We start from the raw sequence: 24,684 nt of genomic DNA on the forward strand, positions 1-24,684 counted from the left end.
CATCTTGGCTCTACAGTGTGGCAAAATACCTGGCACCCTGACAAGTTTGATGCCAGACAGCTATCAGAGTTTTAAATTTATTGAAGAAGGTGAAGCTGTAATGGCATTTAAAGTGTACCATTGAGACATTGGGAAGTTAAATTCAAATCATACATTGCCAGCTTATAATTCCCAATCTGTTTCACAAGTTTAGGTGCTACCACAGAAAAAGACAAAGCAGAAAAACTGTGCAACCAAAACATTTCATGAAAAAGTCCAGAATTTCCCAGGGCAGAGGGGAACCCACCAATCCAAGCAACAAAGAGAAAAAAACAAAAACAAAAACAAAAACAAAAAAAACAACAAAAAAACCAAACAAAAAAACAAAACCAAAAAAAAAACCAAAAAAAAACCATAACAACAATACAGCATCTTGGGTCTGGTAGACTTGGTAGTCCCTTGCATGCCTGCACAGAAAGCCTCTCCACAGATGACTCTCAGAAACAGTGGCTGATTCCCCCCTCTTCTTCTCAGCCTGGTAGCTTGGTGGAACACAGGTTCTTTAGTACCCCAAGTATCATAAAGGTTCATAATTAACATGGAAGTGAGACAGGAAAGCTGGGAATAAGACACTGCTAACAGAAGCAACTGACAGTAAATTTCAGGTGCAGTGAGGGGTTCAAACAGCAACTGAAGCTGTGTAAATGCAGTCTACAAATCTCAAGTTAAATTTACCTAAAATCTTCCTGCACTGCTGTTCTGCTATTGCTTGTTTATTGATCAAAAAACGATGATTACAAGTTGTCATTAAGCGTAACATTGCAAAAATCTATGCATCCAAGAATAAAAACTTCTAACACTAAATTTCTAAGTCTCAGCTTAAGGGATTTTTTCAGTTTTAAGTCTGAATTACGTGAGCGACCATCTCTTCCAAATATGCTGACCAAGTTTCAATGAAGCCACCCTTTCTATCTCCACAAAAACAGGTCATTTCACATTTGAAATTTAGGTTTCTCATGCAACTTCATCTTGTCTAATATAGTATTTTAAATGCAGAACCTATTTAAATGCATACTTTACTTTTTTAATAACACAACCACCTCTGAGTCCTAGTTTGAAACAAGCAGATGAAAAAGGGAGATAAATTAAAAGCTCACTTCTGTACTAAATGAAGTCAAGGGAATTCTGTCATTGATTTTTAATGAAAGCAGGTTCAGTGCCCACACATCTTTCAGAAGTTAAAAGAGCTAAGTTCTTGTGTCTCTCAATCCACAAAACAATGCTATATCCTGTTACTGCCAGCTATGAATTTAATTTTTATTCCTTTAAAAAACTTTTTAAAAAACTATTAAATGAAGCTATGAAAAGTAAAAGAATGTTATAATTTATTATGGTAAAACAGAATACAAAACAGATTTAGAATCCCTTTCTAAATTAATATAAAAGTAGATAAGGTCTATCAGACATTACATCTTTAAAGAATACAAAATTCCTGTTAACAGAAAGATTCTGTAGTTTATGTGAATGCAAGTAAAAATATAGTTAATGGAGCTTCATATGATGAATAACCTGTATTAGCAAAATGGTTAAACATGAAATAGAATCTTCAGTTAAAGTATTCTATTATAATATTAAATTCTGCCGTAGATGGTAGAAGAGTTGTGTTTATACACTCAGAAAACTTCAATGTAACTCAACACTATAAAACCATTCAAAAAGGCCGTGTGAAACACTCTGTTCAGACTTCTGCTGCCACTTAGCTGTGAGAGCACTTTAAATGCAACACCGCACTCTAGTGTCCCTTTTCTGAATAGCAGCGCTTCTGTCAAATACACTGATTCTGAAACTAGCATCTATCTTATTAAAAAGCAGTCCGTTTCCTGATATAATGAATAAAATAATATCTTTTAAAACAGTGTATCTGTTATGTAACAGTAAAGAGTTATTTCTTTAAAATATGTTGATTTTTTACTGAATATCTCTTTCATTTAACCAGGCACATCAAATTCATTAAGCCATTCTAAAGCATTTTCTGGATACTGGAAGTCGCTGCTTTTAAGGTTAACACTCAATTCAGCACAAATTCTTTTTAATGCTTTATATAGCAGTCACCACATGGAACACCAGAATCACACTGATTTTTACCACTCAAGGTGTTTTGCATGCTTCATGTCCTAGGAAAAAATACCCCACAATAATGCTTTCTTTTAAAGGAGAAACTTAGAAGTCTTTTGCATAGATGAAAGTTCCTTGTGTAACTTGGAAACACTACTTTTATTACTAGTGTAGTATATATCTAACAAACATAAAATTAACAAAATTCAAGGTTAGATTGCACTCATAAAGACATTGACAGGAATAAGAAGGATCACAACAGTTAATAGTTAATTTTGCACTCATAAAAGTATTATGGTCTGAGAGACCCATTGGTATTAATTTAAACAGAGCATAGCAGTACAAAGCTATAAACAGACACATAAAATAATTCAGAATTGGACAGCTTTGGACTCAAAGCAGGCATAATTTCAAAGGCCTTGAGCCAACTGATGTTAGTCTACCAGAGTCTCACCAGGCAACCAACTCTAGCATTTAACTACTCTCAAAAAAATTACAGTAATTTCACGAATACAAGCCGCACCAGTTTGACTACGATTTTGCTCCTAAACCGGAAATGCGGCTAATAATCAGGAGCGGCTAATATGTGAATAATTTTCTGACATTTACAACCTCAGAAGTGCCAGCCAGAGTGCTGACCTGAGCAGCTGCAAAGTCGGCATTTTGCGATTGTTACAAATTGCTACTCTGTTGCACCGCGGGTGGAGCCTGGCTGCCTGCAGGCAGCACGGGGGACGGGGAGAGAGGAGGGAGAGCTCTTTCCTTCCCTCCTCTGCCACAGCCGGGGGAGGAGGGGGGGGACCCGGGCCACCATTGCCGCGGCTCGGGGAGGCGGCGGGGGACCCGGGCCGCCCTTGCTGCGGCTCTGGGAGGTGGCGGGAGGCTCCGTCCCCGCACGCTGCCGCCGCGGGAGCCGGGGGGGGCTCCGTCCCTGCCTGCCACGACAGGGCAGCGCCGGGCCGTGGTGACCGAGCCCAGGGGCAGCAGCGGCTGGCCCCCAGTGACCCCACCGAGCGGCAGCGCCGGGCTGGGCTACCTGGCCCCGTCAGCAGCCCCTAGCGGGCCGAACCTGCACAGCCCGAGCCGAGCCAGTAAACCCCGCCCTGCCGCCATTCTGTTACTATTTGGCAACTTTGTTGCATGTGGGTCCTCGCTGCGAACGACAAAGCGGCTTATACTCGGGTGCGGCTTATTTATGGACAAAAAACGAAATATTTGCCAACACCCAGAGATGCGGCTTGTACTCAGTGCGGCTTGTATTCGTGAATTTACTGTAATTCATTTTTTGTTGAGTTGAAACACGGCTACACTGATTGAAACTGACAGGACTGGGCCTCTTCTCCCACCAGGGCATGCTGCTGGCCCATGCTCACCCTGCTGCCCACCTCTGCTGCAGTGACTCCTTTGCAGACTAGTATGCAGGCTGAAGTGATACCAGGGCTTGTTTAGCCCTGGGCACTGAGCTTGGAATATTCTGAATTTTGTGAGATTCCTCAGGACTAAACAGCTGTCAGCATCCCTCTGAAAAGCAACTTTAACCTCCTGCAGTACAACAATTGCTCCCTCCACCTGGCTATCACCTGCAAGATGGCTGTGCATGCCTTCCACCCTGCCCACATGGGCACTGGGAGCATGTTGAACCTGCTCACAGCAAAAACTCCCACTAAAGACCTCTCCTACTTTGGGCTGTTGATTGCTTGGGCTCAACAGCCCAAGAAGATCTCTTTATCTTGTAGACCCATTCCCTAGTATCTTTCCAGCCTGACTTTTGTAGAAAGCTCTCAAACACTCCCTTACTATTCTTATAATCAGACCTAAGAACCTCTTACTCCAGAACCAGAAGCTGTCATCATGGTTACATACTGTTAAATCCATTAACCAGTCTGTCAAAGAACGTGGGTGTACTGTTTTTCCATTTGTCCCCCACCCACATTTTTTTAGTGGTACATGACTTCATTAGTCCTCTGATAATACCCTTACTACATTTCTCCCTAGCCCCTCTCCCTACAGTTGCAAAATCTGCATTTGCCAACAGTGAACATAATACAAAATGAAAGTGGTGGCTCAGAACAGAATTATATTCAAGCATAACCAGCTTAATAGAATTTGACAGATTATATCCACTGTACCATTATAAATGTCAAAGACATTACTGAAGCAGTTTTAAAGACTTAAGCGCCATTATATTGAGGTGCCTAGACATCTTTAAAACTACTTGAGTTTAAAGCACATATTTATCAGCATCCCTGTTCATCATGTAAGGCATGAAGCAGCTACAGGTGTAAGTAGACCTGTTGTACAGTAGGGGTTATTTTTTAACCTACTTTGAGATGACATAGATTATATACTCTAAAAGGCACTTCAAATCAACTTAATACACTGTATTTGCTGCTTGCTTTTCATGCATCAGTACTTTTAAAAGAACTCCGATGCTCAAGGAGAATTTGACTTAGGTGTCCAGAAGAATTAGCAAAATTGGAATTCATTGATCTTTCCTTGGTATTTTAATGAAGAAATTAGAAAGTACAATTAACAAGCCCTTCTAATAAATACAATAAAATAAATTTAAACTCTAATGATTTTACAGCCTCACAACTTCATTTATTGAAAATTATAACAAAGATAATTTCTACTTTATAACCAACAATCCTAATAAACCAAGAAGGTAGGGAAAGAATGAGAAAGGGGGCTTATTCCTATAGTGCTTAATTGTAATATTGAATTCAAAATACCAGGAAAAACAAATTCCATACATTATAAGACTGAATTGGATCACTATTGTTGTTTCATATACATAGAAAACCATAAAAACCTTTAAACCACCTTTTTTCGGATCATCATTTTTTTTAAAATACCACTGTCTTGATTTACCATTTTACAGCCGTTAAGAATATAATCCATTGTTAACAAAACTAGATTTATTTCTAATTAACTTTGATGGCAGTAATTTCCTCGGGCTCTTTGGCATCCTTAATTAACCCATAAACTCTAGGTGCAGTTTAAATAAGAAGCATTTTCCTTCCACTATCTAACGTAAGCATCAACATATTGAATTCCTAAACATTTCATATTCATTCCAATTTAACCTACTTATTCTCTCCCTAGTGCCCAACTTGCCTACTTTCAATTTCATTAAACTGGACTTTTGGAATAAATAGAAATGCTGGAGGGCTAAACAGAAATACAGGCAAGAATGCCAATTCCATGACACCATAAGAAAATAAAAGCATTATAAATATTGTAAGGTTTTATAAACTGATATTGTCAATTCACACAAAGTGTGCATTAAAAGGCACTCCTTCCAAATGTAGGATGCATGTATAGTCAATTTTATTTAATATTTCTAGCCTTTTGGACAACAGCTGATTTTTAAAAAAGGGGGAAAAAAAAAGAAAAAAGGAAAACAACTCTCAGAAAATTGTATTATCAATTATTCATATATAAAAACTAAGGAAAACACGTAGAAAGAAATAAAGATAAGCCACAGTAAGTATTTTATTCACTAGGTAAAAAAAAAAACCATGTTAATTTTACAACACAGATGACCTACTATCTACTACTTTGTGCCAGAAGAACCATAGGATGAGGCCTCCAGGACTCATTTGGTCCATTTTCTTTACATGTTCATGGGAAAACAAAAATCAAGTTTTTAAACTGCAAGGACACATTCCCCTTCACATAACTAATATAGCTGGACATTTCCATGAAACTAAATTTGAGATTAAATAAAAATCATATGCTAGAGACAGTTTGCGGTCTTCCATTCTAACATGCTAAATAGATTTAGGAACTGAGGACAAGAATTTTAAAATAAATTTGCGCCACAAATCATAGGCATAACTGATGTAACTCAGAAATTGTATGTAGAAAGATGGAGGAAAAAGAATTGTTGACTATGTCTTGCAAGCCAAAAGAGAGGTATGCTTCTAGTAAGAACACAGACAACTATCAGAAGTCTGAACTGGGATCATTTATTCCAAGAAAGAAGCATTACAGATTTTGATGAAAAATATTTCAATAGAGCTTGTGAAGCAAAAGTACAACTCTAAAAAAAGCAAAGTTATAAAAGTGCCAAGTTAAAACTGTTGAATCCAGAGCTCAGACCACTATTTGACTTTAAAAAAATGAGAAAAGGACACACAGGTGCATTGCAAGGGATAAATGTGGATGGCAGATTGGGTGGCAGAATGACATACAGTCATTAGAAGGAAGAGACAGGACTCCAACAAACACTTACCACAGCTGAAAGGGAAAACGGACAAACAAAAAAAAAATCAAAAATGAAAGACCTCAGAAAAAAATCAGGTGGAAGCAGTCAGATGACTCTGATAAGTCATTTTTCGGAGACTACTCAGAAAAAAAATCTAAGAAATTGTACGCATACTGTTTTAACAAAGGAAGAAAATTTGAGTGATGCACCTAAAATGACAGAAAGTTTTTTAAAAAGTAAAACTCAAACTGAGGGAAACATTAAAAAGAAAAAAAGAAAAATCAAACAACAGGAACAGAAAAGAATTTGACTGAAGTAAGACCAATTAGTTACAGGATGCTCAGACAAGCACTAGAGGATATTACATTTAAAAAAACTCATTGATATGTCAGGGTTGGCTCTCCTCAAAAGTGTATTTCTTTCAGCACTGCAGCTGAAATTTACCTCTGCCAATATCAGATGTAAACCCCAGAAATTACATGAAAAATCACTGGATTTGCTGCACTTAAACCAACTCTTATTGGGGTGTATGGATAACAGTCTTCAGCTACTTTTGTAACCCCCACAGAATGGAAAGTAAAATTCATCTTTTGGTAGGTTTTTGCACTGTGGTAGGTCTACAAAAATCAGAAGCAGATCTAGAAAAATAATCATCGGCATTTTTAGTGTTCCTTACAATTAACCTGGGAAGGCTTGATCAAAGTTGAAACATTTTTGACCTCTTTTACAATACCCATCCATCCCCAAGGAAAAGGTGTACTTGGTGTAATTACAGAATAGAAGCCAATCAAAGGTACAACATTGTTTTAATTAATGAGATTATTCTCTGCTGCAGTTTTTGTCTTTGGATTAGCCTATAGTTATCCACAGCTCATACATAGCCAGCCTGACATATTCTTGTCCCTTTTTTAATGCCAACAGATCAAAAAGGCAGCCTAAAAAGGTCTCTACTCGTTAATCTGATCACAATATAGTAGGAAATTAATAAACGCCTATGAAATTTAGTGCAGCAGAAGTAACAAAATCTTTCATTCACAACCAGCTCTGGCCTCACTCATTACTGGTAATAGGGACCAAAGAAACAGCAGCATGTGAAACTACTGCATATACAGTAACTGCTAAACACAGAACAAAAATAAACAATGTTTAGCTTGATATTTATAATTCTAGCCAATAGGAGATACAGAATTTAGTGAGTAAACTACAATCATTTAAAGCAACATTATCAGAAGCATGTTAAGATTATAAAAGGCACTGAACTTCCAATCTAATGCTTGATAATTATTCCACTTATCTTCATCATTCTTCTTAAAATGTGGTACAGATTACACATATTGTAGTTGATTAATTTCAAACACAGTTACATCTTAATCAGTAGTTAGTGAATTCTGCATCTTTTTGACAATCAAGTACACAACTTCAAGACACCCTCTTAGCATTTCGCAAATCTCCTTGTGCATCTGCTATTGAAAATAAATAAAGAACTTAAAAAAATATTTGTGTCTATCAAACCAAAAGGGTAATTCTTGAATGGAAGAGACTTGCAGTTTGTATACACTTGCTATTAATGCCCCCAGTCCTATTAAAAAACCTCATCAGAAGAGCTGACATATTATAGTATAAATATCTCTGCTTCTCCAGTGGTAGGAAAATCAAAAAAACCACTTAATGTTGAAATATATTTTCAGTTTGTAAAATAACTTTCTGCTATTGCAAAAATAGGCACTTACTGTTACAATATTCGGCCTTCTGCTGTAAAACCCCTAAGAAATGTTCTTCTCATAATATGTCCAAGCATAAAACTCAAAGCAATGATTTGCTCTGTGGTCTTGTGGCTGGATTCTCTGCTGACCAGCGAACCAACTCCAAGACTGCGGGTAGGAGGCCACTAGTACTTTCTTGCCTAAGAACTTAACTCACCTTCCAGCTTTTTAAGTGCAGTGCTTCTGATCTCTCAATGTGAACATACATTTCCCCAAGCTGGCTAAGAAAACATAAATCAAGTAACAAAAAAATACAGTCATAGCTACAGAGTCCTTCTTGCCACTCAGTTTTGCTACAGGGCTGACAAGGCCCTGGAGAAGGGTCAGACACTTGACTGACACCCAGGTCTCTCTTACTTTCTCAGCTGCCTACACTTACACAAACAGAAATAGATCTGCATGTCTACCCTTATGTATCCATATTTTTATAAACATTACTGAATGTTGGGAATAAACACGTTACATTCACAGTAAAGAGATAAGAAGTCTTTGACAAATACTTCTAGACATTTTTTAAAGAAATACAAGCTATAGGTGAGAAGGCCTCAAACATTTTTCTGTGTTACAATTACAGTAATTTCACGAATACAAGCCGCACTGTTTTGACCAAAATTTTGCTCCCATACCGGAAATGCGGCTAATATTCAGGTGCGGCCAATATGTGAATAATTTTCTGACATTTTCAACCCTGGGAGTACAAAGCGAGTCAGTGCAAACTGCAAAGTCGAGCTCCTGCCAGTAAAACCCTGCATTTATGCGGTTATTACAAATTGGTTACTCTGTTGCGCGGCGGGTGGAGCTACTCTGTGCAGGCAGCACAGGGGGTGGGGAAGGCAGGGCAGCTCTCTCCTGCTTGGCCCTGCAGCTCGGGGGGGCTCCCGTCCCCGCATGCCACCGCCGTAGGAGCAGGCGGGCTCTGTGCCCCCCCTGCTGCTGCGGGGCAGCGCCGGGCCGGGGTGACTGAGCCCAGCGGTGGCGGCGGCCAGCCCCGAGCGGCTCCGTCGAGCGGCAGTGCCGAGCTGGGCCACCCAGCCCTGTCGGCAGCCCCGAGCCCTCATGGCCTGAGCCGAGCCAGTAAACCCCGCCATGCCGCGGTTCTGTTACTATTTGGCAACTTTGTTGCACGCAGGTCCTCGCTGCGAACGACAGAACGGCTTATATTCGGGTGCGGCTTATTTATGGACAAAAAACAAAATGTTTGCCAACACAGGGCGATGCGGCTTACACTCAGTGCAGCTTGTATTCATGAATTTACTGTAGCTTACAAAAGTCTCATTCCAGTTAAGGCAATTATGTCCCCAGGTCTGGATGACACTTTGGAAAACCTATGCAAGCAATTACTGGGTCAACACAAGGATACAACAGAATTGCAAAGGCACTGCATTTTTTAAAAAGTAATAAATGAAAAAGTTACACTAGAGAAAATTCAGTTCCATAGGCCAAAAATCTGTTAAGAGAGAAGTAATTTCTGATTCCTTCAGCTACACTGCAACACACAGAACAATTTACCCACTCTTCTATTAAAAGCAACAGCTGAAGACAATCCCTTTAAAAAACCTAGTTCCTCTCTCCGGTGCTTCCCTTCTAGGCAATCCCCTCTTCCCTAGCCTCACACTGGAGTTGTACCACTTAAAAAGTCCTTCTACAAAAATTTAAAAGCAAACAAAGACTAAATTTCATCAACATGATCACTTTTCACACACGCTCTGTTGAATATGTCTGCAAAATACCAAATACTACCTACCAAAACATCTCTCTCAGCAAATGCTGATGCTGCAGACACTCTAGAGATAGCCACCATATAAATGACAGCACACATAAGGATCTTCATAATGTAACCTTATCCGTGATTAAGAACTGGAAGGTGAGACCCATGCTTACAAAGGATTAGTATCACCAGTGGTTTGTCCTCATCTCAGAACTAATCATCAGCTACTTGTGCTCTTCTGACAGGTCTACGTTCACCATTGTCTCTACTATCTGCGTGGGTTGACCCTGGATAGGTGCCACATGCCCACCAAAGCCTCTAGCACTCCCCTGCTCAGCTGAACCAAGGGAGAAAACATAATGAAAGACTCATGGGATGAGACAAGGACAGGAAGAAATTACTCACCAGTTACCATAGCAGGCAAAGACCCAACTTAGGGAAATAGGTTTAATTTATTATTAATCAGAGTAGGATAATAAGAACAAAACACAAATCCTAAAAACACCTTCCCCCACCCCTCCTTTAATCCCAGGCTCAGTTTCACTCTCAGTTTCTCTATTCACTCTTCCCCAGCAGAGTTGTCAGTTCATCACACACTGTCTCTGCTGCCCTCTTCTCTGCAAGGGGAAGACACCTCACAGTCTTCCCCTGATTGTATCCCTTCCCATAGGAGACAGTCCTCCACAAACTTCTCCAACATGACTCCTTGCCTTGGCTGCAGTTTTTCATGAACGGCACCAGTGTGGATCCCTTCCACAGGGTCTCAATTCCTGCCAACAAACCTGCTCCCATGCAGGTTCCTTGCCCTACTGGTCTACAGGTCCTGCCAGGAGTCTACTCCAGCCATGCTTCTCACAGGACCACAGCCTCCATTGGGCATGCACCTATTCTGGTGTGGGGTTCTCCAAGAGCTGCAGATGGAGCTCTGCTCCACCATGGATCTGCATGGGCTGTGGGTGGACAGCCTGCCTTACCATGGTCTTCACCATGAACTACAGGGGAATCACAGCAGTGCTGCCACCATTGCTCAGCCTTGCTGAGTGGCGGATCCTTCTTGGAGCATTCGTTCATGTTAAGGGAGCTGGTTGATGCCATTGCAAGGATAGTTTTGATGACCTCCAGATAACAACAGAGGTTATTGAAGTCTGAAAGAAAGAAAATGTAACTACTGTCTGCAAGAAGGTCCAGGAAAGTACGGACAGTCAACTTTACATCAATGCCTGGGAAGACAGTAGAGAAAATCCTCATGGAAACCATTTCCAAATAAAGAAAAGAAAAACAGGTATTGAGAGTAATCAGATGGATCTACAAACGGAAAATCATGTTTGATCAACTTGGTGGCCCTTTATACTGAGGTGACTACCTTGGTGGATGAGGGGAAAGTGGTAGATGTTGCTCACCTCAGCTTTGGTTAATTATTCCAACAGTGTCTCACCCTCCTAGACAAGCAGATAAAGTACCACCTGGATAAACTGACAGTGAAAAGAACTGGCTCAAGAACCAGTTGCTGAGGGCATGACCAGTGAGGTAACGTCCAATTGAAGGCCAGCTGCTGGTGGAGTACTCCAGACATCGATACTGGGGCTAACGCCATTTAACCTCTTCATCATTGAACTGTATGCTGGGACAGAGCACACCCTTAGTAAGCTCACAGCTGATAGGAGTAGCCAGTACATTGCAGTGTGACCATCCAAAGATATGACTAATGATAAATTAACCCTTTCAAGAAAAAGTGCATAAAAAAATGTAGGAAATCACCATAGCCATTACAAGGGAAGTTGGACTTACTTCAACACAAAGAGGACTAGAGGGTGGCCTTTGCTTCAGATAAACTGCTCTGTGGACCAATTGTTTGCGTAAATATATTCCACCAAGAAAATCAATAGAGACTATTATCCTGAACCAGCCAGATCAGCATGGAAGAAGTATTTATGTGGCTCAGCACAGTACAAAAGCTGAACAAAACCAAAACGAACTTCAAAAAGAGCAATGGGTTTGAGCTAGGTTCAACCCACGCATTCCTTTCTGGTAACTCAGAATGGGCATTGCACATCTTAAGAACCTTATCTGAGAATACTGGTCTCTGGCAGGACGGACCTTTAAAGGCTGGAGAAATCGGCTGGAAGGAAGTTTCAACACAGGTAAATGCAAAGTCCTGCATAAGAGGAAGAACAGCCCCAGGCACCAATACACCCTTTGGGAACCAAATAGCTAGCTGGAAAACAGCTCTGGAGAAGGAACTCGCAGAGAGGTTAATCATGAGCCAGTAAACTGTTCTTGCCCTTGACAAAAAGGCTGTCAACAGCAAACTGGGCTGCATTTAACACCACTGGAGGCCAAGAAAGGTACAGTAATTTCACGATTATAAACAGCACCTGATTATAAGCCGCACGCTAGGGTGTTGGCAACGTTTTGTTCTTTATCCATATATAAATCACACTGGATTATAAACCGCACTTTTGTTCACAGAGAGGATCCACGCGCAACTTTCACAAAGATGCCAATTACAGTAATTTCACAACCATAAGGTGCACCGGATTATAAGGCGCATCTCCAGGAGTCAGCAAATTTCGCAACTTTGTACATTATACAAGGTGCACCGGACTATAAGGAGCACTTTTTTTTGCAGCAGGGAGCAGTGTCGCGACCAACAAAGTAAAGAATTACTGGCAGGTGCTCAATTTGCAAACATTTTTCACAGATCGGTGTAGCCTTTAAACGTAGCACCAGGCGCCCTCCCCGTGCACGGGGCCCGGCACCCCCGCCCGCCCCTGGCACTGCCTGGCACAGCTCATGGCTCGCGGCTCCCAGTTCCCACTGCGTGGCCGTGCTGCATCCCGGCATCCCCCTGGCCAGCGGCCGCGTGGCTTCCCCCCAGCCAGTGGCCGGGCTGCTTCTACCTGCTTCTCCCCAGCCGGCGGCCGCCACGTCACTTCTCCCTGCATCCCCTTGGCCAGCGGCTGCACAGCGTTCCCCCCAGTCAGCAGCCGCACCGCATCCCAGCATACCCCCGCCCAATGGTGACGCCAGTTCCTGGTTTCCCCCACCCGGCGGCAGCGGCTCCCACGGTTCCCAGCTCCCCCTGCGTGGCCGCAGCTCCTGTGGGTCCTGGCTCAGCTCGCAGCTCACACTTCCAGGTTGGCAAATTTCCGAACTTTGTCCATATATAAGGCACACCCAGACTACAAGGCGCACTTCCAGGTTAGGACCAAAATTTTAGTCAAAAGGGTACACCTTGTAGTTGTGAAATTACTGTAGTAACAGAATCGCGGGATCGCAGGGTTTACTGGCTCAGCTCAGGGCCGTGTGGGCTCGCACTTAGAGGTTGGCAAATTTCTGAACTTCATCCATATATTGGCCGCTCCGGGTTATAAGCCGCGCTTCTGGGTTCAGACCACAATTTTAGTCAAAATGGTGTGGCTTATCATCATGAAATTACTGTAATTCTTCCTCTCTACTCAGTTCTACTAAGGACATGTCTGGAGTGCTGGGTCCAGATCTGGACTTCCCAAAGCACAACAAACTTATTGGAGTATGTCCAGCACACACCTAAAGATGACTAAGGGACTGGAGCATTTTTTGTATGAGAAGAGGTTGACATATTGGACTCTCTGTCCTGAAAAAGAGAGGGCTAAGGAGGACGTTATCCCTGTGTATAAATGACTAATGGGAGGAAATGAAGATGAAGCCAGGCTCTTCTCATTAGCATCCCCTATCAGGGCAATAGGCAAAACACACAAGTAAACTGTGAAACTCCACCTGAACACAGGAAAACATGTTTTTACTGGTCAAACACTGGAAGAAATTTCCAGAGCGGTTGTGAGGTCACCGTCCTTGGAGATATTCAAAACTCAGCTGGACACAGTCCTGGGCAACCTGCTCTAGCTGATTCTATTTCAGCAGTGGTCTGGACCCAAGATGATCTCAAGAGGTCCCTGCCAGCCTCATCCATTCTGTATTTAAGATTCTGTGATGTAAGCAACAGTGACACATCTGAGTGACCAGTCTACAGCCCCAGCTGAGTATGTCGGACTGTGAGGGTGGTCACTGACAATTACATCCTCATAAGAAGTGGATATTCATCTTCATACAGCAAAAACAAAAATACCTTAACTTATCCCAAGGTAAAAGTAATAAAAGGCTATGAAGCTTTTTTCTCGCAACAGCCATTGCTAAAAGACTTAATGCATGCTTATTTCACTTTCATTGTTATTTAAACTTTAAAAATTCATGTTTGCACTTAAATACTATAACAGTGTGCTAAAAGGCAACTGCATGTATTTATTGTGATGGAAAAAGCCCACAATGCTTCCTCAGACTCATCCTTTATATGACATAACAGAATATGTGACACTTATGTAAGAACATTAAATTTTTCCTCAAAATAATGAAGTAGTCCCATGTCATCACAAGTCATCATTGATTTATTGATTTATCAATGCTATCAAAAGCCCTCACATCACTCAAATCCAGTAGGGCATCTGTAATATTTTAGATATAAGCAAAGGGAGTATTTATATCAAAGTATTAATGTTATTCATCTCTTTCTCCCCACCCGTGATATACATATACAGCATAAGAGCATATATTATAGCAGAGCTGAGAAAACACTAGTTGTCATTAACCTAACTTTACAACATAAACCTGTCCTACAAATATAGAGGACTGTTACCAGTGGGTATTTGTGATAGCCTACAAGAGACATCCAGAGATGGTAAATAATACCCAGTTTAAAGTCATAATTTCTCCTGAAAATATTCCCCACAAGTTCCCCTACAACAATGAAATTTTCCATATATGAAGTCAAGATTTGTGGCAAGAAGTCAATTGTGTATTCATGGCTCTTTTATTATCAAAAGGCTTCTTCCCTAACAAAACACCATGTATCTAGAAAACAATGAAATCTGACCCACAGGACATAATTTTAGAACATTAAATTGCTATCAGTGTCACACCACAAAATCAAATTGCTGTCCTACATTACTTCAGTTGTGGGGCCTGCTCATTTTGTTTTTCAAGCTAACAGCAACTTGCAAACAATACCGAGCTTATTCTCCTATTTAAATGTTTGGGCATGGGCTTTCAGTTCTGAAAACAAGGAGGATACTTATTAAGTAGAATATGAAAGCCTTAAGAAGTTATCGATTCAAAGTTTATCCCTACTAACCTTTTGGTTTTGGTAGATGGACAATGTATTAAATTCCCTCCTCAAGAATAAAACAGTCAACTGTACATACCTCATTTGTATCAGCTGCTTGCCATCTCAAACACCAACCATAAGTGGGGTCATTTTACACTTTTTTTTTAACTGGTATTACACAAAAACCTTCAAAATGTAAAATTGTATTACATTATTTAATTCAAGTTCTCCACTATAAGCTATTGCAAATGCTAATACTTTCCCCACCACAGGCAACAGAAAGTCTTAAACACATAACACTTAGAAACATCCTGTTCCTTCAGGACACTCAGTGTGACATTCATATCACTCAAAATGAAAACTTATCTACCTTAGTCCCACATTTCTATTTCACATCTTGACTGAGCACTTGTTATCAAGTTGTCAATCAACTGTCTTGCCATATCTAAAAAAAATCAGAACCTGAAGTCAGTTCCCCTGAGGAATCACCAGATGATGCTACAGAGAACCCATTTTTCCATGTTTTTGTACTGAATTTAGACCTAAATCACATTCATTAAGGTACCTTGCAACAAAAATCTAGAGTTCAGAATATTGAAGAAGTTAATGAAATATATGTGCCCCCAACCAACATGATACAGTTAAGGGAAATATCGCGTCCCATGAGGCACCCTAAGTTACCCACTTTGACAAAGTCATGCATGTGACCAACGAAAAGCATAATTTATCTATAATCATGAAGGATATTATGGAGGGGATACACTGCAAAAATACACTGAATGTACAATTTAGTCTTGCATTGTCATCAGCACAACAAAGCAAAACAAACAAGCAAACACAAAAAAACAACACCTTTTTCTTTTTTTTCTTAAAAAGTAGCACTGTAATCTTTTCATCCTCCTTGGTCTTTCTCCCCCTACATTTCTTTCTGTGTCTGTGCTCACTCTTCCATGCTCTTCACAAGGAAATGCAATTCATTCACAGCTCTTTAGGAAGCTGGTGTTTTACCACTCCACATGGTAATGAGGAGCTGAATAATACTTTGCATCACATTTATTATGAAAGAAAACAGAGACATATCTATTACAGAAACCATTCTTATGCAACTCATCAGAGAATCTGTTCAAAATTGAAGGAGCTAAGAGGAACTAAGGTAGATATTTTGAAACACACTAACAAACAAAAATGAGCAGCACTCTACAGGCAGTTTTTTAAAAACTCAGCATTAAAAAGTTCAGTAAGGAATAACAGTGGGTTAACTCTCAGCCAATTCCTTGGCATGTGAGGACTAGAAATGCTGAACAGCAAGCTACTTTAAAAAAAATCAATAAAAAAAGACTACTAATGTGAACAGAAACTACAAATAAAAATATGGTTAGTAAAACCTTACAAAACCACATGGTTTATATGAAAAGAATTGTCATGGCTTTAGCAAAAGGAAATCCTACTTCTCAAAACTATTTAAGATCTCGGAAAGAGTCAGTAAATACAGGGATGAGAGTGCTGCAGTTAACAAAAATCAACTTTGGCTTTCCAAAAGACTTCCAAAAGATTACTAGAAAACCAAACATCCATATAATAAGGATTCTTATAAACAGAAATGCACCACCTTAACTATACCTCTCCAGCTGCCTTGCTCATACCTGGAATACTTGGAAGGGAGGAAGGTGGAAGACACAGTCAAAATAAACTAAAAGGTAATTCCTCTCCATTGTGGTTTGTAGGCCTGTGGTGTATCCTTGCTAGTGAGATGTTACTCATACATGAAATTTACATAGGTTCAAGGGGGACTAGGGAAATTCACATCTCAAAAAAATCCCTATATTTACTGGGGCATATTATATACAATACCACATCCAGCTCAAGAAGTTTTTTGAGCTATGTCACTGGAGAAAAAGAGGGCAGCAAAAGGCAAGTGTCACTCATCAGCTTGGTTCTCATCTTTGAGCATCAACTATTGCTTATGACTATTTTTTCTAACAGTGAACACTTACAAATACTGTGACTTGCACGATGTATTTTTATTACAACTTACATATAAGAAACTCACCAGCAATAAGCTTCTGAACTCTGAGACTTGAAAGAGACTACAACCAAACTGTTAGCAAACTTACATGCCTTTCCACTTTTTTCACCAATGACCAGGAACAGATGAATCAGTATAGGTGCTAAGAAGCTTTCTTTTCCCTTAGCAGTTATGTACAAACATTTCAGTTCAGGAACCTGAACTTGCTTTACTAAAAGGACATACACAAGCATAAAAACAGGTTGTGAAGTATTTCTGTAAGACCATAAGTCACTGCCAGCTTCAAAAAGACACCAGAATTCACAAATTAACCGGTGCTTGAATGGATTTCAAACTTAGCTGTAAAGCTGTTAGGTAAGACTAGCTTCTCATTTCCTTGGACAACAGAGTTAATTCATGTCACACTGTTGCTACATAAGAAGTGTGTATACGCCTTTAGGACATGATGGCCTCAGGACAAGAGGCAACAGGCAGAAACTGATGCACACGGAGTTCCACCTGAACATGAGAAAGAACTTCTTTACTGTGTCTGGAACAGATTGTCCAGAGATGTTTGGAGTCTCCGTCACTGGGGATATCCAAGAACCACCTGGATGCAATCCTTTTCCGTGTGCTTTGGGATGGCCCTGCTCGAGCAGGGAGGCTGAACCAGACGGCCCCGTGCGGTCCCTCCCAGCCCGACCCGTTCCGCGGCTGGGCGATGCCACAGGCAGTGGAGGGCGCACAGGGCGAGCGAGACCCCGCTCGCACCGACCCGCTCCGTGCGGGTGTCACTGAGGGCGGCTCGGTCCCTGCCGAGCCACCGACCGGCACCCGCCCGGGGCCTCAGCGCCGCCTCACGGCGAGCGGGACGGGACCCACCGGCCCCGCGGCACCTCCGCGGCCCCACGCCCGCATCACCTGCAGCGCCCGCACACGGGCCGCCTCTCGCAGTGCTCCACCGGCAGCTCCCACAGCCCCTCGCAGCCCTCGCCCTCCCCGCTCGGGGCAGTGGCCGGGCCCGGATCCGCCCCGCCGCTGCTGCTCCCTTCCATGCCGGCGTGGCCAGACCACGAGGCCGCCGGCCGCCAGGGGGCGCCACCGGCCAGGACGGCGCGCGGTCGCCGCTCACGTGAGGAGGTGGCACCGCCCCTTCCCGGAACACGCCCAATGGGAGCGCGCGAAGCGCCGGCGAAGCCCCGCCCATTGGGGCGGTGCCAATGCGAGACGCTCGCGCTGCGCAGCGGGGTGCGACCGGCAGGGGGTGCTGTCGGCCCGCGGAGGTCGCGCGGAGCCCCTGGGCCTTTCCGGGCACTGCCGGGACCGCCCCATCCCGCCGGGAACCGGGAACGGGAAACGGGGAGCGGGGAACTCCTGCCCGCCCCTACCACTGCCCTCGCCGCACGGGTACCGGCACCGAGAGACACCGACAAACAGCCCAGGCCTGCAGCTGACAGCACCCCACTCCGCGCAGGTAGTGGCTCCTGGTGCTACCAGTGACACTCGGGTGGGAGATTGAAATTTTGATACTGTTTTTTTAAATCACAAACTTCTGGTTGTTAAATAATTATCTGATCGCTTTAATTGATATTCCAAATGCTGAAGAGTAGGAGTTCAAGAATTCCCATTCTCTCGATGCTTTGTACCCTCTCCTGGGCTCACACAACTCCAGGAGAGTTTCTGCAGCACAAGACAAAATTTAAGTTATACTGTGATCATTAAGGCAGATAGCTGAGTCAATTGGAGTCCACTATACAATACAATGAAATTAAAGTCCAAAGTTGTTGCAGTTTACATCAGAAATCTACTGAAATATAGCAGTCAGTAAATTTCCACACAAGAGATCCTCTCCTGAAATTGACATCTGCAGATGAGTGGTTGTGTTATTTCCTGTTTTGTGTTCTGAATCCAAAATAAACTATATCATGTGTCCATATTTACAATCATCAGAGCCATTTGATGTAATTCAGGCCTCCTGGTATTAGATTCATGCACAATATTAACATAGTTTTGCTTTTAAGTTGTGTGCTTTTGTACTGTTTTGTATTTGTAGCTCAAGCTACACGAATTATCTTGTGTAGCCATTAAAATAAATTTTCCTGACAAGACAAAAAAAATCAGAAACCATTGATTCTGAAGCTGGCTATCTACTTATACTGTAAATATACATACTGTATATAAATATATATACTGTAAATGAAACAAAAACAAAACTCCCCAAACAAAAACAAAAGAAAGAGGCGAACAGGGAAAAAAAAACACCTAGGTAAAAAGGAAATACCACTGTGCAAATTCTAAATTATGAAGTTATCTATTCCTAGTAGTATAGACCACTAATTTAGGACAGGGAAACTAATGTGGATGGTGAGGAAGGCTGAAATTTTTTTATTAAGCTGAAAGGTTCCTCACTAGGTGAGTTATTATAACCTACAAACAGCTTATTTGGGCCTGTTGTCAGAAGGATCACAGTTGTAGTGGACAGGACAAGGAGTGTTAATGACTACTTTCCTAGTTCCACCTTACTGAGAAGGGTCCCCATGCAGGGCTACCAGCAGCAGCCTGGATATGCCTTCACAGCTTTCCACAAAGCTTCAAAGACTTGGGTTTTTTATCTACTCTGCTAAGTACAATCAGCTTCAGTCATCAGCTTAAAAAGAAAGTAAACCACTGTAAACTGTTCTGGTCTGACCACACAAAAGAAGAAAATAGATCTGCAGATAGATGCCTAAAATAAATGTAACAATAACTTGGTCTGAAGTAATTTTGTTGCCAAGGAAATGGGTGAATGTGGCAGGGAATATAGAGAGGTTCAGCAGCGAGAGGATGCTTTTCTCTGTATGCATACATCTGAAGAGCAAAGTGAGTCAGTTGAAACTGGAGGAAAATGGAAACATGAGATCAGATTAGGATAACCTGATGATGACTAAAATCTAGGCTTGAGGACAGAAGGTTCCTGTTAGCAAAATATTGCTGTCCTGGAGTACCAATAGCAGTAGAAAGGATTCAAAGCCAGCTGGACCCTGCATTTTTTTTTTTTTAACAGAGCTAGCATTTACTATATCTGTGTTGTTTCGAAGCATCTTCTCTCAAAGGCCAAAAAACTACAAATCTGGCACTAAATACTCATTTTTAAAAATTGGAAGCATTATTTTTTGGCCAAAACATCTTGTTTGAATAAAGAGGCATTTAAGAGTAAAAATGACTGGATATTGAAATCTAAGACAAAAAAGCAAAATTTTTTTTATGGCAGATCTTGATAATCTTTTGCAGGCAATTAGGTATTTATGGTCACACTATCTTTTTAATGTATGAATAGCTTAAGTATTTGATGTGCAGACTTGAGTGCAAATTAACACATCTGCTGTCATGCTAGAAACCTGAGGAATTTGCAGCATCTCTTTGAACCAATGTTTGCAATTTTTAAATTTGCAGACCTAAATGATGGAGTGACTGGGAGTTTCTTGCTTGCATTTGACACATTTGGTGTACTTCACTGTTCCGTTTTTGGGGTAGTAAATGGTCACGTGTTTAGTGACTCACTGTAGTGTGGAAAGTCCATTAAATTTTGTGGAAAGTACCATTCTTCTGCGTGTCCAATCTCTTCTGCATCTTTATATAAACCATTTCTCTTTTAGTCTAGAATTTAGTGTTTATTTTATTTTATTGTTAGCCCTTACTGAGTAAGAAGAAGTAGCATTTCCTGCTGCTACCAAAAGTCACCAAAAATCCCTTCCTTGCCAAGAAGTTAAAATTTCATATACATTTATTTCAAGAGATGTGAAAAAACTGTCAGGATGGCAGTTCTCAAAGAAGCATATTCAAATGCCAGGCGTAGTTTCCAGGCGACTTTATCCAAGTCCCATGTTTCTGCTGCCTGGTTTGAGTCAGAATTCAAATAGCAGCATAAGTACAGTAATTTCACGACTATAAGGAGCACCTTTTTGACTAAAATTTTGGTCCGAACCCGGAAGTGCGCCTTATAGTCCAGATGCACCTTATATATGGACAAAGTTCGGAAATTTACCGACCTGGAAGTGCAAGCTGTGAGCCAAGCCAGGACCCGCGGGAGCTGCGGCCGTGTGGGGGGAGCCGGGAACTGCAGGAGCCACGGCCGCTGGGCGGGGGGATGTGGCGTGGCCGCCAGCTGGGGGGATGCGGCGCGGCTGCTGGCTGGGGAGAAGCAGGGACACAGTGCGGCTGCATGGTGGGAGCCGTGAGCCGTGAGCTGTGCCAGCCAGGGGTGGCAGGAGTGCCGGGGCCCGCGGCATGGGGAGGGTGCTTGGGGCTGCGTTTAAAGGCTACACCAATCTGTGAAAAATGTTTGCAAATTGAGCACCTACCAGTAATTCGTTACTTTGTTGCACACGGCGCAGCTTCTCTCTGTGAAAAAAGGTGCACCTTATAGTCCGGTGCGCCTTACGTAATGTACAAAGTTGCGAAATTTGCTGACTCCCGGAGGTACGCCTTATAATCCAGTGCACCTTATAGTTGTGAAATTATTGTAATTTAAAATCCTGCTGGATACATTATATTTTTTCTTTTGTTTTCTTTGTGAAAGCTGTGTCCTTTTACAGAATGTTCCTTCATGGCTGCTCACAGATGTTGAATTTGGGTAGCTGTGGTTCATGTTTCCTGTCCATCCCCATTCTTTTCCGTGCATTCAAGGTGGAGGGGCTGCCTGAGCTGTTTTACTGTGCAGTCACTGGTGTCAGCAAGAGGCAGTCTGCATAAGTGCAGTGGGAGCTGGGAGCTTGGAAACCATGCTGAGCTAAGCTGCTGCCTCAAGGCACCACAGATGAGCCTGGAGAACTGGCTGGCACTCAGAAATGTGAGCCAAGGGGAACAAAGTTGGAGACAGGTGAGCTGGGAGATGCTTATATAAAGGCTGCCATGAAAAAGAAGGATGATGCATTTGTTGTGTGATTCTGCCTCATTGCCTCACAACAGAAGACAGACAAACATCTTTGTGTTTGTAAGTGGAATGGTATCAACAAGGCACCTTCTACACTGGCAACATGTGTGAACAGAAGTCCACGTGCAATATGGAAGACAGTATATTAGATAAGGGGGTTCCAGAGCAGTGCTGGTAAATAGCACTCAGGGTGGAAATGGAGCTCAGTGCAGAAGGAGTGTGGGGGTGTCTGAACTCAAAATCAGGAACTGTTGAGTTTTGGGGAAGAGCTTGCTTTTTGTTTGATCTAAGCATATACTGACCTGATTTGTCAGCCCACTTGTTTCACAAGACAGGCCGTTTTGAAGGAAAAAGTATGTTTTAGTGAGACAAGATAGCTACCCAGAATAATCCTCTCCAACTTCCCAGCAAGGACTTGGTGGATACTACTGGAGGTACTGTGTTTTTCCACATGCACAGAGACTTAGAGACAAAAATTGCCGGTGCCTGTCTCTACTCTAGAAGATGCTATGCTATAAGAGATTTGCAACACGAAGGATGGGAGTAAAGCACCCCATCTTACTTGTTTGCCTAGGCAGCTAAGGATTACATTTCAGGGAACTAGAAACTAAAACAAAACAAACCACCAAGCGAATAAAAGCCAAAACAGAACAAAACACACACACAAAAAAAAAAACCCAAACCTGAAAACAAAAACCACCACCAACAAAAAACCCCAGAACAAAAGAAACGAAAAAACCCCCAAACTGTGACAAAGTGCCATCCAGTTCTAAAAATCTTATTGCATGGTAAGAACTGTATAACAATTATGTACAATGCATAATGTTGTCTCCCAATCTGTTGAACTTGTGGGCTTCAGACATTACTCATTATGTTTTAAGTCTTTAGATTTGTCAGTCATTCATTATGAGTCACTGCTTTGTAAATACTGACAGCGAGTGACTTGAAAAATGGAGAATTCATTTCAGCTATTTTAGTTACTGCTGCAGATTTGGAAATGTCCTTTATATAAACTAGAGAAACAGCAGCAGCAATAGAAACACTTATTTTGTCACTTATTCTTTTTTAGTGGGTTTTTTTTTGACCTAAAAACTAAATTCTGTGCAATCGTGTCCAAAATGCTTTGCAGCAGTGATTATGCCTTTATTCTGCCTGATTAAAGGTCTTCTGCAGAGCTTGCTCTTTAGCACCTCTCTTCTAAATATTTGCCAAAAAAAGAGCTTTCCATAACCTTGTTTACTTCCTGGAATCGCAGGATTTGGGGGATTATGTTTGTCCATTGAAACTTTCTCCACAGCTTGCAGATATCCTGTAAGAATGTGCAGTTAGGAACTATACTTGTCTGAGGAAATAGCTCAAAATAACATTCCATCCCAGCTGTTTCATGCTGTCTACTGTACATGCACTTTTATTTTTGGCATAACTACACAGATGAGTTACAGTGAAGTAATCAAGGCGTGACTTTGCAAGGTAACTACTATATGTCAAAACCACTGGTTTACATGTTTTCACATACTGTTAATACCAGGAAGTGTTTTTTCTCTTTCTCCCTTGAGGATAATTACCAGCCATTTTGAAAAAAAAATAGTGCTTGCACAGTAATATTTTTCTTACAGGAATATGGGAAGTACTGGGGTAGGACAAATATCACTACAGACTGGAGCTTTGCTTTTGAAGTCTAGCCCAGGTTAGCCTAAGTGGCTCATATTACCCTCACTTTGAAGAGAGAAACCTTAAGGAGGCCAAAGGTGAGTCTACAGCTGCTCACTTGTGCATTTGCCATTCACCACTTGCAAATATATTTTATAGTGTTTACCTCACAGATAAACTAACAGAACCCTAAGCCTCTGGCATAGATACAATTATGCCAGCAGACTAATATCTGGAAAGGCAGCTTTTGAACATTTTGGTTGCATTTCTTACTGTATAATGTTGCTAATACAGAATGATGACGACTTCCAAATTAAATAAAAACTGTGGTGCTTGTATGGCTGTTTACAGTCTACCTGTGTTGAGAGTTCAGCATTCTGAATTTGGTGGGCAGATGCCAATGGCTCTGCAGGTACTTGTGCCTGATAAAATAATCAGTTTTAGTGGTGGATTAACAATTCCTTCTCCTGATGAGAACTGTAAACAAACATGGTCATACTGGATTCTCATGAAACAATGTTCACTTGTTCCAGCTCAGAAACTGGTGAGTGCTGGCAGGGTAGCAGGTGTTAGACGATGCTGCTGCAGGCTGCCTTCACCAATTTCCATCAAGCTCAAATGAGCATGTTGTTCAAGCCTGCATATATTCAGCAAAACTCAAAAATTGCAGCATATTTCTAAATGCAACAAGTATTTTGAAGGTTCACATAAATTGTCAGAGCTGGTGAAGGTGATGATATTCTCCACCTTCCCACATTTCCCATCTTGCATGTTGCTAATGCGAGTCCGCACATGCCCACACAGCCACCCTGCATGTCTGTCTCTCTATTTCCTCTCAGATAGACCAGCTGGCTTTACCCTGTGACCAGCCAGACACTCATGCGGGCATAAGCAGCTAGTGGGAAGAATGAGAAGGAGAAAAATGTCCAGCTTTCCATTCAGATCTCTAGTGTCAATGAAAAAGTGAAAGACCAGTAAAACTGTAAATGCTGGGGATAAAAACCCTGCTTTGCTCCGTATGCACTGCTGTCTGCAGGGGTTGGCCTTGGTCACCAGTTGCTGCCTTCGTGTGGGTCAGCCCTGTGATGAGCAAGTCATAATATACTAGAAGGGCATATGGCAATAGATGCAAGTATTGCCAGCTAAAAATAGCTCTTCGTGTCAGCTTCACTTGTGTTTTTTTTCTGCCACCTTTCCTTTTG

At 41.7% G+C, this 24,684-nt stretch overlaps 1 protein-coding gene across 1 annotated transcript in view; it reads right to left on the reverse strand.

Annotated features, from left to right (window-relative positions):
- The window catches only part of DTWD2 (DTW domain containing 2), a 74,096-nt gene extending 56,105 nt beyond the window's left edge, over window positions 1-17,991 (reverse strand). Inside the window, exon 1 of the mRNA XM_033084959.1 lies at window positions 17,842-17,991. Coding sequence (XP_032940850.1) covers window positions 17,842-17,975 — 134 coding nt within the window. The 5' untranslated portion in view covers window positions 17,976-17,991. The remainder of the gene's footprint in view (window positions 1-17,841) is intronic.
- Window positions 17,992-24,684: the final 6,693 nt, after the last annotated feature.

The sequence above is a fragment of the Catharus ustulatus genome, chromosome Z (genome assembly GCF_009819885.2).
Source record: "Catharus ustulatus isolate bCatUst1 chromosome Z, bCatUst1.pri.v2, whole genome shotgun sequence".
Taxonomy (NCBI): Eukaryota; Metazoa; Chordata; class Aves; order Passeriformes; family Turdidae; genus Catharus; species Catharus ustulatus.